General features: G+C 40.8%; 1 protein-coding gene across 3 annotated transcripts in view; it reads right to left on the bottom strand.

Annotated features, from left to right (window-relative positions):
* Positions 1 to 5034: 5034 nt before the first annotated feature.
* The window catches only part of fam49al (family with sequence similarity 49 member A, like), a 32146-nt gene continuing 22126 nt past the window's right edge, over positions 5035 to 15054 (bottom strand). For all 3 annotated transcript variants that reach the window (XM_062529722.1, XM_062529720.1, XM_062529721.1), the window contains 7 exons: positions 13822 to 13958; positions 13036 to 13113; positions 12697 to 12813; positions 11816 to 11895; positions 9450 to 9576; positions 8694 to 8764; positions 5035 to 6779 (listed from right to left, as the gene is read on the bottom strand). In XM_062529722.1, the coding sequence (XP_062385706.1) occupies positions 6716 to 6779; positions 8694 to 8764; positions 9450 to 9576; positions 11816 to 11895; positions 12697 to 12813; positions 13036 to 13113; positions 13822 to 13958 (674 nt within the window). In that variant the 3' untranslated portion in view covers positions 5035 to 6715. The remainder of the gene's footprint in view (positions 6780 to 8693; positions 8765 to 9449; positions 9577 to 11815; positions 11896 to 12696; positions 12814 to 13035; positions 13114 to 13821; positions 13959 to 15054) is intronic.

The following is a 15054-nucleotide window of genomic DNA, read 5'->3' as shown; positions in this document are numbered from 1 at the left end:
GTGTGCAGGTGCCAAGTCCTGTTGGAAAATGAAATCTAACTCCATAATGTTGGTCAGCAGCAGGAAACATGAACTGCTCTAAAACTTCCTGGTAGATGGCTGCGTTGATCCTGGACCTCAGAAAACACAGTGGATCAACACAAGGAATGACACAAGGAATGCGACAGCTGAAACCCATGTCTTGCATACGTCTGTGCGTGGGTGGTTCTTGAAGCACTGACTCCAGCTGCAGTCCACTCTTTGCGAATCTCCTTCACATTTTCACATGAATGAGTTTTGTTTCACAATCCTCTCCAGGGTGTGGTTATCCTTATTGCCTTATCGCCTTCTCCTTCCCTTCACCTCTCTATTAATTTGCTTGGACACAGAGCTCTGTGAACAGCCATTCTCTTTAGCAATGACCTTTTGTGTCTCGCCCTCCTTGTGCAAGGTGACAATGGTCGTCTTTTGGCCATTTGTCAAGTCAGCAGTCTTGCCCATGATTGTGTAGCCTACAGCACTAGACTGAGAGACCATTTAAAGGCTGTTGCAGGTGTTTTGCGTTAAATAGCTGATTAGAGTGTGGCACCAAGGCTGCGTTTACACTGCCAGTTTGAAGTGACCCAAATCCGATTTTTTGCTCTCATGTGGCACGTATCCGATCTGTGCCACGACAGTGTAAACAGAAAAAAAACACATGAATTCCGATCTCCTCAGATCGGATACAGGCCCCTTTCGTATGTGGTTTTAAATCAGATATGGATCGGATTTGTGTGCATGTGTCTACAGTCTAAACAGACAAATCGGATATTCCAGTGCAATGCGTCCCACACGTCATTAATCTGTGACAATTTTGCGCCTGGTGACGTTAGGTTACAATTCCAAGTGGGCGCGCTGGCGGACTCGGAGCGTGTTAAAAGTTGCCCTATTTGATACTTTGATAGACTATTACGTTTCCGTAGACCATGTATTGAGAATAAAACATTTGTCTACAATCGTAGGCCTATAGCCATCCAAATATGAATGGTCTACTGTAAATAGCCTACAACCCAGGCGCGTAGGAACCGCGGGGGTCGGGACACCCCCAATGTTGGACCCCCTCCCGAAAGAAAAACGCTGCAAAGTACAGATGTTGTTGATTACTTAGCTCAATTATATCCTCCTGAGTTACGGCCCCATAACTATAGCTATCGCTGCGCATCGGAGGTCTTTTACATTGTGTTTTAAGAATGTTTCCCGAAACGAAGCCCGTCTCAATAATGCAGCATGGAGCACTTCCTCACCTTGAGTGTCTGAAAGCTGTAGGCTCCTCTCTCAGTCCATATTTAGTGTACGGCCTTCTTTCATTCTTTTCGAAATAGTTAAGAGGGTAGCCTATTGTGGGTGAATACAGTAGTCTACGATAGCCTAAATCTTATGGCTGTCGCTTTTAAATGTAGGCTTATCACTTGCGAAATCGGACGTGGCACATAGCCTAATTATCTGGTTACCTGGATTTAGCAAGTCCATACACTTTATTCATCCTATTATAGGCTATGCTTTTAAAATTAAATGTGTAACAATTTGCCCCTTATTATAATCTACACACTGTCACGACGCACATAAGGTTACGGGCGGATATGAGCAACCGAAGGCCTCGGTTGACTTAAGATAAACGGGCAGAATGCCTGTTTACAAACTACGTCAAACATGCAACATTATCTAACAAATGAAAAAACACAAATGAAAGATGAATAGGCTACTCACAAAATTGTGTCACAAATTAAGCAATGAGTTCGTTCGTGGCCACCTAGCGCGCAACTACGCACTGAGGTGAAGGTCCGACAAATACTAATTAACACAAAGCTTCATAATGCACAAACAAACACCCCCTCAAAGTTCAGTGTCCATACGTCCAAACAATAAACATAAGAAGCCGACAGTCTAAAACGACAACGAGATCTCCCAGACACGAAAAACAATGTTTATCTCACAGTTTGTTGAGTATCGTTCCAACACTGATGCGCAAGGCAATCTCAGCTTTCGTGTATTCCAATGAGAAAAATCCACAAGGAAATGGTCACGGCAATGCAGCATACAGGAATCTTCTAACCACGTTACTTTGTTGAGCTGGCTGCATACATACAATAGCCACAGCGCGCTCTCCCTGCGTCTCCATTTAAACTAAGGGCAAACCCATTCATTGTGCCCAAAACGCGCATCCATCTGTCAGCTGACATAAAATTTACTTAGATATGAAAAGTCAAGAAGAAGAAACATATTTTCATTTAAGCAACGTTTATGCAACCACGTAAAGGGAAGCATTGGGGGAGTCAGTTGTCCTACAGACTACTGTGTGCGTTTTCAGGGAAGAAATGTGTTCTGAACAGCCTATGTGCAGATGTTTAGGTTTTGTTTATCTCTTATGTGACTTATAATTCGCCCCCTTTATTTATTAATATAAAAAAATTGCGCGCGCAACGGAACTCATTCTTGTCCCCCCCAATGCTTAGGTCTACTACGTTCCTACGCGCCTGCCAACCAGAGATATTAAGCAAAAAAGTGCCAAATTCAAACATCGCGATTTGTAGGCTATTAGCCTATTTTTTAAAACTGCAACTGCAGTTCTGTTTGTTAAACTTTTCTTCGTGAAATTTGAATGTGTAGACTTCAATCACATGTCGTTCATTTCGTCAGTCCCTCGATCTGTTTCAAGTTAACATGAGTGCCATTTGATTTATATAGTCACAGCAAATGCAATTAAATGAAAATAAAAAACATGACCTAGACCTGTGCGGGTTAGTTGCATAGACAGTAAAAGAGTTAGTTGTAACACCCGTCACTGGCAAAATTAACTGATTTTATCGCGCATGTTGCGAGCAATTATGATTGCGAGTTATGGATTATTTTTATGTGCCGCGATCACACCCAATGAAAGTTAACACAGCAACTTCAAATATCAGTGTTGGACCAATTGCTTCAGACATGTAAGAAATAAGCAGTTCATCAACTATATTAACAGGTTTTATCAAGTCGATAGGACCAAAATAAGCCTATTTAAAGGTTATTGTGAGCTAGCATAATACCGTATGGTTTGCAATGGCTAATCACTCATACAACTAGCTTTTAACAGTCATACATTTGGACCTTTTTTTGTTGATTATATATGAAAACAGATGTTCTTTGTTTAAGCCAGCAGTGTTTTGTGTTAAAATATGTTATAGGATTCACGATTTTAGCACTGTTACAACCATGACGCTATACTGTTACAACTGTAGCCTACCGCACTTTTTAATGGCTGCGTAGGTTGGAACAAAGGTACATGTCACTGTTAAGTTAAGTTATTAACAAACTGCAACATATTTGTTACATTCTGTTTCAACTTTCATGGAGTAGCTGTATGACTCTGTTCTGGTCAAGTTTCACTGCTCTCAAGGCTATCGTCTTTGTGTAAAGCTAGTTTGAACTGAGAAAATAAAAAAAGTGTTACGATTGTGCTGGTTCTCCCCTACAAGAAACTTTTAGCCCATGCGCATGCGGGCCATTTCAAGTGTCTGGCAAATGTAAACACACATGATCGGATTTGGGTCACTGGCGAAAGTAGATGTAAACATGCAATCAAAAAAATCGGATATGAGCACAAAATCGGAATTGAGCATATCCGATCTGCAGTCTAAACGCAGCCCAAGTGTCTTCAATATTGAACCTTTTCACAATAATCATTTTTTTTTAGATATTGAATTTGGGGGTTTTATTAAGGGGGGTAAACAAAGATAATCGGGCTGATTTTGCCTCGATTTCCCCCCTTCCGTCCAAAGACAGAAAACGGCGGATCATCTTAAACTGTTAAGATGATGTTATGAGACTCTCTTGTAGGGTGTGGCGATAATTGTAAATATTAAATATGTTCAATATTTGTTATTGGAAATGTGGGGTGTTCCGAGGGCAGCGAAGAAAGATTTTTTTTCTTCATGTGTGGGTTCTCTCACAGATAAAAAAAATCGGTTGAGATTTATAAAATCTTTATATGTGTACCCCGCATTCGTTGTAAGTTGTAATCATCAAAATTAAAAGCAATAAACACTTGAAATATATCTGTCTGTGGAATGAATTTAAACATTACAAGTTTCACTTTTTGAATGGAATTACTGAAATAAATCAACTTTTTCCATGATATTCTAATTATATGAACAGCACCTGTATGTGATGAGCCCTCTTTTTTTTAACCAACCTAAGCTTGCATGACTCCGTATAAAGCGAGAACTCCTCAACCTCTTCTAGTCTCATCTCATAACCCTGAGGTCCATTACCAATTCGCTACCACCAGATGGCAAGAATATCAAGTCCTGAAACCAAGGCACTCATCTGATCTCTCACTTGATGTGCTTATGAGGTGCGGTGGTAGGCCTATATGTGTCCCAAAGCTGTTGAAGTGCTTAGTCTGAAAGAGAAAATTACATTCTGGCTATGACTGTGTTGTTGGTTTTCTGAAAAAGAACACAATATGTCACCTTCTCTGTCCTCATGTCGTTCAGTGAAAAGAGAGTAGAAGTTCATGACTGTTAAAACATGTTGTTTGTTTTTGGATACCAATTTTTGTGATGGACCAAAATGCTGATTGCTGATGACTAGTGGTGGTGGTAGTGGTTGTGGTAGTGATGCTACACATTGTCAGTGAACTCAAAGGTCCACTTACAATTGGCTACTGCTCTGATTTTATCCATGCCATCCTCACAATTTCAAAACAGCACTCTACTTTCAATGTAATAACTCCAAAAGGAATGTAATAAATGACAATAAGTTTATTGTTGCACAAAATGTACAAAATAACAAGCAAATGGGCAGCAGCACCCCCCCACCCCCAAGCACACACACTCACACACACACACACACGCGCACACACACACACACACACACACACACACACACGCTCAAACACCTCAACACCTCAGCTGTGTTTGACAGAACATGAAGTTGAAAATCTGAATCTGGAACCCATGGTGCGATCCAGATACATGGTTCTGAGAGTCACATACCCAACACATACCCAATTAACTTCACAGAACAAATAAAAAATGAATTAAAAACACTTTAATTAACAAATTAATTTACACATCTTATGACCTTTTGCAGCATGCCATCTAGAGATTTATACAGAATATGCCTCTTAACATATCCCTGTATAGAAAATATATGACCAAATGAAGTGGGACTAACGACTACAGCCATCCAGAGTACAGTACTGTGTCAAACTCTCCTCATTTTGAAAATCACATAATCTCTTATTTCAAATACCCACATGTCAAATATCATGTAAAAATTGCTTCATACTAAAGGACACATCTCTAGTTAATCATAAGCACATTTGTTTATCTTTAGCAGACCTCTTAGTTGCCTGATGGAAATTTCTTAGTTGCCTGATTTCTCAGCGCTCTCCCTTATTTACACCAAAATGTTACACAACCTCTTGCATGTGTATGGGTGCGTGCGCATATATATGTGTGTGTGTGTGTGTGTGTGTGTGTGTGTGTGTGTGTGTGTGTGTCTGTGTCTGTGTCTGTGTCTGTGTCTGTGTATGTGTCTGTGTGATGAGCATTTCCTCTTCAGTAGATGACGCCTTCCATTCCTTCCATTCACAGTTCTATGGCTAAAGCTGGCAGATGTAGATGTTGATGGAGCCCCCCTCCCCATATAGTTCATGGTTTTCACAGACGTTTGTGTTTATGTGTGCAACTGCATAGGATGACCGAGAGGTTGACTCTGGCCCCTAAACAGCCACAGCTCAGCAGCACACAGTGAAGAAGCCAGGTGAAGCTGCTGCACACTCAGCCTTGTACAGTATCAGCCAAGGCAGGTGTTCACAAAGTCATTACTTTAAATTAGATCATTCTTCAGGCTTGTTTAACCTCAACTGTTTGAGTTAAAAAGAAATATTATTCTTGTGTGTGTGTGTGTGTGTGTGTGTGTGTGTGTGTGTTTGGTGAGTGGGGTGTTGGGGGGAGGGGTAGGGGCGACTGCCGTTCAGGACTCTAATAGAATCTCTAATACAAAGTCTTCACTAATTCTATAATGTGCTCTTTTGAGAAGGTTACAGCGATAAAACAGCAACACAAATTTAACTTCAATTAAGATGATTATGCCTTTCTTTGTCTAAGATTTGGCATGACAAGCTGGTATGCTGTAGAAAATGATAACTGAATTCTGCAGATCCCAGAAGTCTGTTAGAGGTCGCAAGGTCATCCGTAACTAAGGAAGTGTTTAGACCAGGAGACGGAATCTAAAGGGCAAGATGATCTGAACTCAACTCGTCGTGTCTTACTTTCAAGAATTCTTGCAATGAGATTGAAATGGCAAGATGGGGAGTGCAAACGTACTCTGGCATCTGGGTGGATTTCAAACCTTTACTCCTAACCAGAGGCATATAGATAGTTTAGATAAGTCTATTCATTTTCTTCTGGATCCCTTTGTGTCTGCTTTTAGACATTAATATTTTTTTTACATTCTTTTTTTCTCCTCGTTTGTTATACAAAATGAGAGGCATGATGATGAACGCTTGACAATATATATACTTTTTTACTTTTTTTCCAGGTTATTGATATTGAGATGGGTTTTATGTTTTCACGCTTGTAAACAAACAGTTTTCAGAGGTTGGGTCACCCACAAGTAGCATATTCCAGCATTTCTATCTGTTTCTTCTTCCTTCATATGTCGTCTCACTTTTTCTCTCTTCCTAACACACAGCTGCCTTCATCCTCTCTCATTGGAGCAGAGCTCGGATTTGTTTCGAGGTGCTGTCATCATTTAAATGTCGTGTTGTATACCTGTTGGGAGAATCAAACATGGTTAAGCAACACCACTGCACAAACCTTTAACCTGTGGTCAATACCCAGAGATTTAATATCATAGTACACTTATTGCGTCAGTGGCGAAGTCAGAAATTTGTGTTGAGTAGGGTGGGCCACTATTTTCTATATGTCAATTTGTCAAATAACCATAGCCTATGTAACAAGACTCTCCTTTTAAATGGTATTTTAGAACATTACATTGGGGAATTGCACTGCAACACAATTTGTCTTCACTGCGTGTGTGAGTCTGCCAAGGGTATGAGTGGGAGGGAGGCAGATGGAGAAAGCTAGGCCTGTCACCAGCAGCCTGCACATTTGAGATAAGTTAGGGGTACACCACCTCAACAGTGACAGCTTGTTTTAGTATAGGCTAGCTAAATTGTGGATTTTGTGGATAACAGGCTGATACAATCTCTAAGCCTACTTATTGTTACTATCTTTTGTCTTTTGTTGTTACTATTTTGTGTCACTTGCTACACACCTCTTGGCTCATCAGGTTTTGACTTCGATAAATAAGTTCATCCTTTAATTATGACTGAGTAGTGCTATGGACGGGAAGTTCCTATGCATCACAATTATATCTGGATCTCCTTATAAGGGCAAAGATGACACCTTTGGGTTCTTTCTGTAGAAGAACTTCAGAGGTCTATTAACTGCAGGCTGTATGTCTAGCCTGGCGTGGCCAGACTCAAATTCTGATTAGGTCTGGTAACATGTTTTTTTGGTTTGATTATGGGGTGTGTTTCAGCTTAGCCTGAAAGCCAGCCTAAATGTCAGAATTTGAGAATGTTAAATGCCCTAATCGCGACAAGAAGTGATAGCGGAATCTTATCATCTCGCTTCTCTTGTGGTAGCGATTTTGTTGTGAACATAGTCATCTCAAGCGTGCTCAGATGATGTAGATGACTGATATGCTGTTGCTCAGATTCTGTCCATCATTGTATAAAGTCCAAACTACAACTTATTTAAGCATTCATCTCAATCTCAATCTAAAATTTGCTGCCTGCAAATCTAGAACTCAAGATAAACTCTTATTAGTATACTAATAGCTACAAAGACTTTAAGTTGACAGGATTTTGGCTTCCACTTGGATGAGAATGATGAATTTTGGAAAAAGAAAAAAGTGTACACAAATTTGAGCACTTTTTTCTTTTTCCAAAAATTGCTTGACCAATAACAAAGACGGTCTGAAAAGAGCAACATTTTGATCCCAAGAAGTTGGCCTTTTAAGAGAAAATAAAATACATATTTTTGTATTTGGCTGTGCAGACCTTCTATTCATTTTAACAATCTGAACTTCCCACATTACCATTAATTATCATCATTATTTATCAGAAGTTTTGTTGGAACCTATTTTGTATGTGACAGGATACTGTATATTCCTCTCTCCTTTTCAAGCTGTATCTTCAAACACTTTTGATTGGATGGGCCGGCTGTTAGTTTGGACGGCACATGACCACCTTGGCTCTTACAGTATGTAGTGATGCCACTGTTGCACATTGTGTGCTATACTAACATGTCCAGTGTATGTTGTCTATGCCTTTAGAGCCCACTAACATAAGGTGACCAGATGTCCGAGACCAAAACGGGGGACATAATCCGAAAAATGTGGGGGAATAAATGGGGACATTTCAGTTTAACTACCATTCTGACTGAAATACATACAAGTATTATCTTCAAAAAACGGGACATAGGTAGTTGTTTGGTATTTTCCCGGGGACAGGTTACCAAAATCAGGGACTGTCCCCTAAAACCGAGGACGTCTGGTCACCCTACACTAACACAAAGAGGATTTAACTTTGGATGCATTTGAATCCTTATACAATTCAATTCCACAATTTAAACCATAGACAGTATAGTTTATCCACATACATAAAAACATGAAGTTACCTCAGTGCGTTAAGCAGGCCCTCTACACTATTTGAAGGCTGCTCTTTCAACACCTTGATGCACCCCTTCATCTGCAGAGGAAGAGATGTCAGTTTTGATAGCCATGTCTTTTGCTGTTCTAAAGTGAAACACTTCACCATCAACAAATGATGACGTAACAAAAGCCAGTGGGAACATAGTTGTATATCCTTCTAGGGCCTCATTATCCAGAAGCAGTAAGCCAATGCTATTTTCATATTACTATTCTACCATTCATCATACCGTCATTTTACAGTTTTAGAATATTTCACAAAACTCATATCACCTAGTTTCAGCAGCTATACACACTACACAGCCAGATGAGTACTAGTTTAAAGCAGGGAGCACATGTTGACACTACATGCTTACTATATGTGGGACAAGTGTGGAGAAATGTATGAATGAAATATAACATTCATAGAATCAATTGTAGAGAAAGCTCGTAACCATAGGATAGGATAGTTGTTGGGAAACCAGCCCCATTGTCTCAAGAACATATTAATGACTAGCACAAGCACCTAAGGGTTTTAGGCTGTATTATGCAAACTTTTTAGCAAGGAGTCTAAAAACAGGTCAGGAGATTCATTTGCACTCTTTACTTGTGTACTTCATAGTGCATTAGCTTTCATTTCAAGACCCAAACATTCAAATGTGCATGAAAACCATCACTGCTACCCTGCATGTATATATATATACATGTATATATATATATATAAACACTGTTTATATATTACTTACATCAATCTTGGAGGTCTTAGCGAAGGCCCCCACTGGATGGACGTGGTCATAAAGAATGATGACGCCCACCATAACCCGCATGCAGAAGAGCATGGTGTCTGTGTTGGTGAAGCGGCATCGGTACTCACTAAACACACACACACACACACACACACACACACACACACACACACACACACACACACACACACACACACACACACACACACACAGACAGACATGCAAAGTCCAAATTAGACAGAGAAGAGTACACATGTTTGTACATGATACTAGCATTGCTCTGAGCACACTGTCAGATTACCTTTTGAATAGACAGGGTGGGGCAAAAAGTCAAAGTACATTAGTGATAGACAAAGTATGGATGCTGGATTCTTTTAAAATGAGCTTCTAGACCTGTTGTTGTATTCTCTGGTATACAGTAGAGATGAGATTACATTTATCATCATGTGGGGCTTTATAGCTCCACAAATTGATAGCAAGGATATGCACCAAAGAGAGGGAAAGAATGGGTGGGAATCAGGGCTGTACGCTTAGCTTTTTCACTAGGAGCATAGGTGCTCCTAAATGAAAAAAATTAGGAGCACAGAAAAAAATTTAGGAGCACTATGAAATTTCCTTGAAAACCTTATTGCCTTAAGCAGGATACAGATCATTCACAGCAGTGGCAATCCTAATCTCTGCTCAAACCCTGCACACACACAGAAAATGGGTTGTCTGGTTTCTATTTCATATTTTGAATTCAGAATTTGTATACATTTTGTTAACAATTCATAGCATTAAAGGTTCTGCATAATTACTTATAGCTTAAAATTCAAAGTAATTTGAATACTTCATATTGATTACACTAACACAAGTTGTCTTTAATGATATTACAGGGGTGGTGTGTAGGTCTAATTGAGTGCCTGTCACTTTAAGCAGTACCGTAGCCTACGTGGACATAATTAGATTTCATTCGGTTTTAGGAAAATATAAACGCATAGTTCAAGGATAGCCTACATGTTTTCATTCAATAACATGAATGTTATATATTCAAAAATTCAAAATACTTACAACGGGAAAGACAAATATTTCCGGTGTAATAGAAAAGATGAGTGTCCAGCAATGTGAACTTCTATGATTTAGGTAGCCACCGTAGCATAGCCTGGCACGCCCTCCCAGTGACGCAACGCCTTCAGGCTTTTGCTGCTGGTCTGGTCAACTGCTCATTGAGAAGGATTTCTGAGTTCCCGAAATCTGCGGAACTGCCCCCTTTGGTCGAGAACCAATCAACTTTGAGCAGCTCCAACGGCTCTGGGTAGAGGCGTGTTCAAGGCAGCGGAAAGAGTGTTGTTATTGGTTTAAACTCGGCAATCCGCTTTCTGACATCTACCAGTAGCAAACCGAGGCACTTAAAGGAGGCGGGTCAACCAGCGCTGGCAAGAAACCGTGTTAGCACAGGCTGTTGGTCAGACTAAAGTCTCGCAGAGCCTTTGAAAGTCGATGGTAATCAGGCTAACCGTAGCATGGCATTATGAGTTGTCCGTTCACTTTTTTCTTGGTCATCTTTAATTGGCTGGGTGCTTAACTTACTCTACCATCACTTGTCTTGGAGTCTGGTAGCCTTTATATGTTATAGGCTATCCAATGAGTGACAACCAGTGCTGAAAATAAAACGTTACGGTATTCTCCTCCTGATAACGTTAGTGGAATGGATTTAATGTGAATGTAGCCATAAAAAGACGCAGAGTGGCTATGATACAGCGCATATTTGCGATGAATATGTTCCGCCTTTTTAAAGCAGATGTAGCCTACACCGAACCGTGGTTATAGGCTACATCATTTAGACAACTGAATCAGGATACCATCTTTGTTTCATAGAAGTCTACTAGGCCTATGTCAAATGCAGGCTTGGGTGAAGCTGGGAGGAATTTAACGCACGGTTTCCACACCATGTTTAGCTATATCAACCGTGATAATAATAGCCTATTTGAAATGAACACGGTAATTGTTACACTCAACATTATTTATCATTTATAGCATTTTTACCGTTTCACCGGTAATCGCATAGTCACCAACTGATTACGAACAGATTGAAGAAAAAAGAAGACTGGATTTGGTGTGACATTTCTTGCGAGGTTGATGCTGAAAGCATGAGTGTCTAGCCAGGTGCGTAAGAGTTGTCAACTCTGAAATTAGATGCGCGAAAATTGTACTATACTTTCATCCACTTGGTGTGGATTCATTTTAGGAGCAAAATGCGAATGAAAGGGTTGAAATCAGTACTCGCACGTGTGCGAGCATTTTAAATTTTATATTCGCACTAATATATATTTACGCGCAAATGCGACGACCTGCTCGCAGTGTACAGCCCTGGTGGGAATACTCACGGAGTCTCCAACATGACACGGCACACACATGCCATAGTACTAAGGCAATCCGTTGTGTCTTCAATGGGCAGTGTCTTGTTCTGAAACAAAAAGTACACAGTATACTGTGACCATTGTATTTATTTATAACCTCTAAAAAACAATTCTACAAATCAATTCAAATCCACAACTTTTCCCTGGCTGTATCCTAACCCGCTCACTACCACCGTCCCACACTACGCAGTGCTGAAAGTTCCCAAAGCACGCACGGTAGCCTCCAACATTCCCAAATGGAAAAGTTTGGAACAACCAACAGTCTTCCTATAGATCTGGCCAAACTGAGTAATTCGGGGCAAAGGGTCTTGGTCAGACAGGTAACCAAGGATCTCCTCTGTAGACATGAGAGAACCCTTACAGAATGACAACCATCAGTGCAGCTCAGTGCCTGGCTTCTTCCACACATGCCGTTGGGAATTGTGGCCAAATAGTTCAATCTCCGTTTCATCAGACCCGAGGATTTTACTTCTCATGATCTGAGAGTCGTTCATGTGCTTTTTTGGCAAACTCCTGGCAAAAAAAAATTGGCCTCTGTCTGCCACTGATGGTTGTCCTTCTGTAAGCTTCTCTCATCTTCACTAAGAGGATGAATTGAATCCATTTTAAGATGAGTCTGAAACATAACAAAATGTACAAAACTTGAAAGGATCTGAAAAGGTTCTGGGTGTACTATAAATGAGGATAATCTAGGTTGTCATGTGTATACGGTGTGTCTGACATTCCTTGGAGGAACACAGCGACTGAGGGGGTAGCATAATCCTTCATGAGAGGATTTAGATACATGGGAGCAGACTCTGCACCAAGTGCAACAAGCATCAGGAGTCTAACAGGAGACTCAATCTCACCTCTGACACAAACTTGGTTGTAGCATTGCTCAGTGTCTTCAGCATGGGTGTAGCTTCAGCATAAAACAGGGACATTCGATTGGCCATCTCGTTGTTCACCTCGTTCTCAGCCTCCAGCTGTCAGACATACCAAAGGTGTATGAACTGTATAAGCTAGTCATCATCAAATTATCACTGTTGTAGAAAATTGTCTTGGAGCTCAACATGCTGATCTCAAAGATACTTCTGTCAGGGTTAGGGTTTTCTGCAGTGCCCATCAGATCAGATCTCTAGTCTCAAGAACATATCATTCTTATATTCTTATATTATATTCCATTCTATGCCAACTACTCAACACACCTGTTGATTGTTTAGCCGGTTCCTACTGATGGTCCTCCTGTAGTAGCTGAAGTCATTCTGAATGGCAGGATTTGTCATCTGGAAGAGGGATTTGAACATGTAAACGTAAGATTTTTTACAATTAAAACTGTTATCCTCTATGAGTTTTGAAATAAATGCACTATATTGCCAAAAGTATTGGGTCACCTGCCTTGACTAAGATATGAACTTAAGTGACATCCCATTATTAACCTATGTTTAATATGACATCGGTCTACACCGGTCCACTCATTGCAGCTATAACAGCTTCAACTCTTGGAAGGCTTTCCACAAGGTTTAGGAGTGTGTTTATGGGAATTTTTGACCATTCTTCCAGAAGCGCATTTGTGAGGTCACACACTGATGTTGGACGAGGAGACTGTCTCTCAGTCATCCTCAAACTGTTCCCACAAAGTCGGGAGCATTGAATTGTACAAAATCTCTTGATTGCATTGGAACTAAGGGGCCAAACCCAGCTCGGGGATGGTCTCTTCCTGTTCAAACATGACCGTGCACCAATACGCAAAGCAAGGTCCATAAAGACATGGATGACAGAGTTTGGTGTGGATGAACTTGACTGGCCTGCACAGAGTCCTGACCTTGGGATGAATTAGAGCGGAGACTGAGAGCCAGTCTCCTCGTCCAACATCAGTGTGTGACCTCACAAAATGCGTTTCCGGAAGAATGGAAGAATGGAAGAAAGGAAGGGAGGATAGATAAAAAGACGAATGAGAAGGGCCCTCTATATGTGTGTTTCTCTCTGCTCACCTTGAGCTCATCAAAGCTGAGAGTGAAATGGAGGATCTCGGCGAACTGCTTGGCCAGCGCCTGCTCCCGCTCCAGATGCTGCATAGGGGCATACGGCGGACTCGTGAGTGCCTCCAACAAGCTGCGCAACGCATTCTCTGTGTGAACCATGAAAACAGAAGAAGCAACCTCAGTTATCAAGTCACTGCTTTAAACAGCACGCAGGTGTAGGTGTTTCTGACTGTAGAGCTCCCTCTAGAGTCCTGATACTGTATATGTTTTACTCGGCTGTTGTAAATAGCAGACTTCTTACTGACCTATCCCCCCCCCCACTGCGCACAATGAAAATGCTTTTGTTGTGGAGGTGAAGGATTAAAAACAGCTCTCTCCAAAGAGCTATATCTACTGTACTGACAAGGTAATGTTCCACGATTCTCGCGAGGTGTTTTGGGCCGCCGCTCTTGAAGTTGCATGGCTGGTTTTCTCTGTAGAGAGTCTCCACATGTCTGTGCTGTATAGCTATGCTAGGTGAATGATTTGCCTATTACCCGTTCATTTACCATCAAATAGGCTTCGTAAAGATGAAAATCTTGCATTGTGTACCTTTAACACTGTAGGGGCCTAGCACTCCCTTTTACCACAACCTCCATTGCATTATATTGTTCTCCTCTCCTCTGTATATCTACCAACTTCCTAGTTGAGCCTGGAGTGAGATTTGGTATAGGTGAACAACTCTCAACACATTATTTTATCATTAGCCTATTTGTAGAACATTTACCAGGACCTGTTATTTGGCTAACTTTCATTCTCTCTTCTTCCCCTGCCTTCTTTGGAAGGCCCCCTGTCTATTCTCTCCAAACTTTCCAGGATAAAGTGTTCTCATATCTTCCTTATTTTTTATGTTCATGAAAAATATTGCTCCTAGTATTCATTTAAACTAAATATGGCATTCCCTAATCCAGGCCTATAGTTTATTTCTGCATGGGTTTGGTAACACTTTACTTGAAGGTATCTACATTAGAGTGACATGACTCATCATGACACTGTCATGAACACATGAACCCTTATCCTAACTCTAACCCTAACCCTAGCTTGTCATGCATCTTGTTGTATGTTTACTTTAAAGATCACATACTGTACATTGGAGGAAGCTTAGATATATACAGGTGATTAGAGATCGATGATGTCATTTGAGGAATGACACCCCATTGGTTAACGAGGGGTGTATTCGACTAAAAGAGAACACAACAGAAA

This window comes from Sardina pilchardus, chromosome 24 (assembly GCF_963854185.1).
Source record: "Sardina pilchardus chromosome 24, fSarPil1.1, whole genome shotgun sequence".
In the NCBI taxonomy this organism is placed as follows: Eukaryota; Metazoa; Chordata; class Actinopteri; order Clupeiformes; family Clupeidae; genus Sardina; species Sardina pilchardus.
Note: the sequence above shows the minus strand (reverse complement) of the source record. Positions and strands in the feature narration are given on the sequence as shown.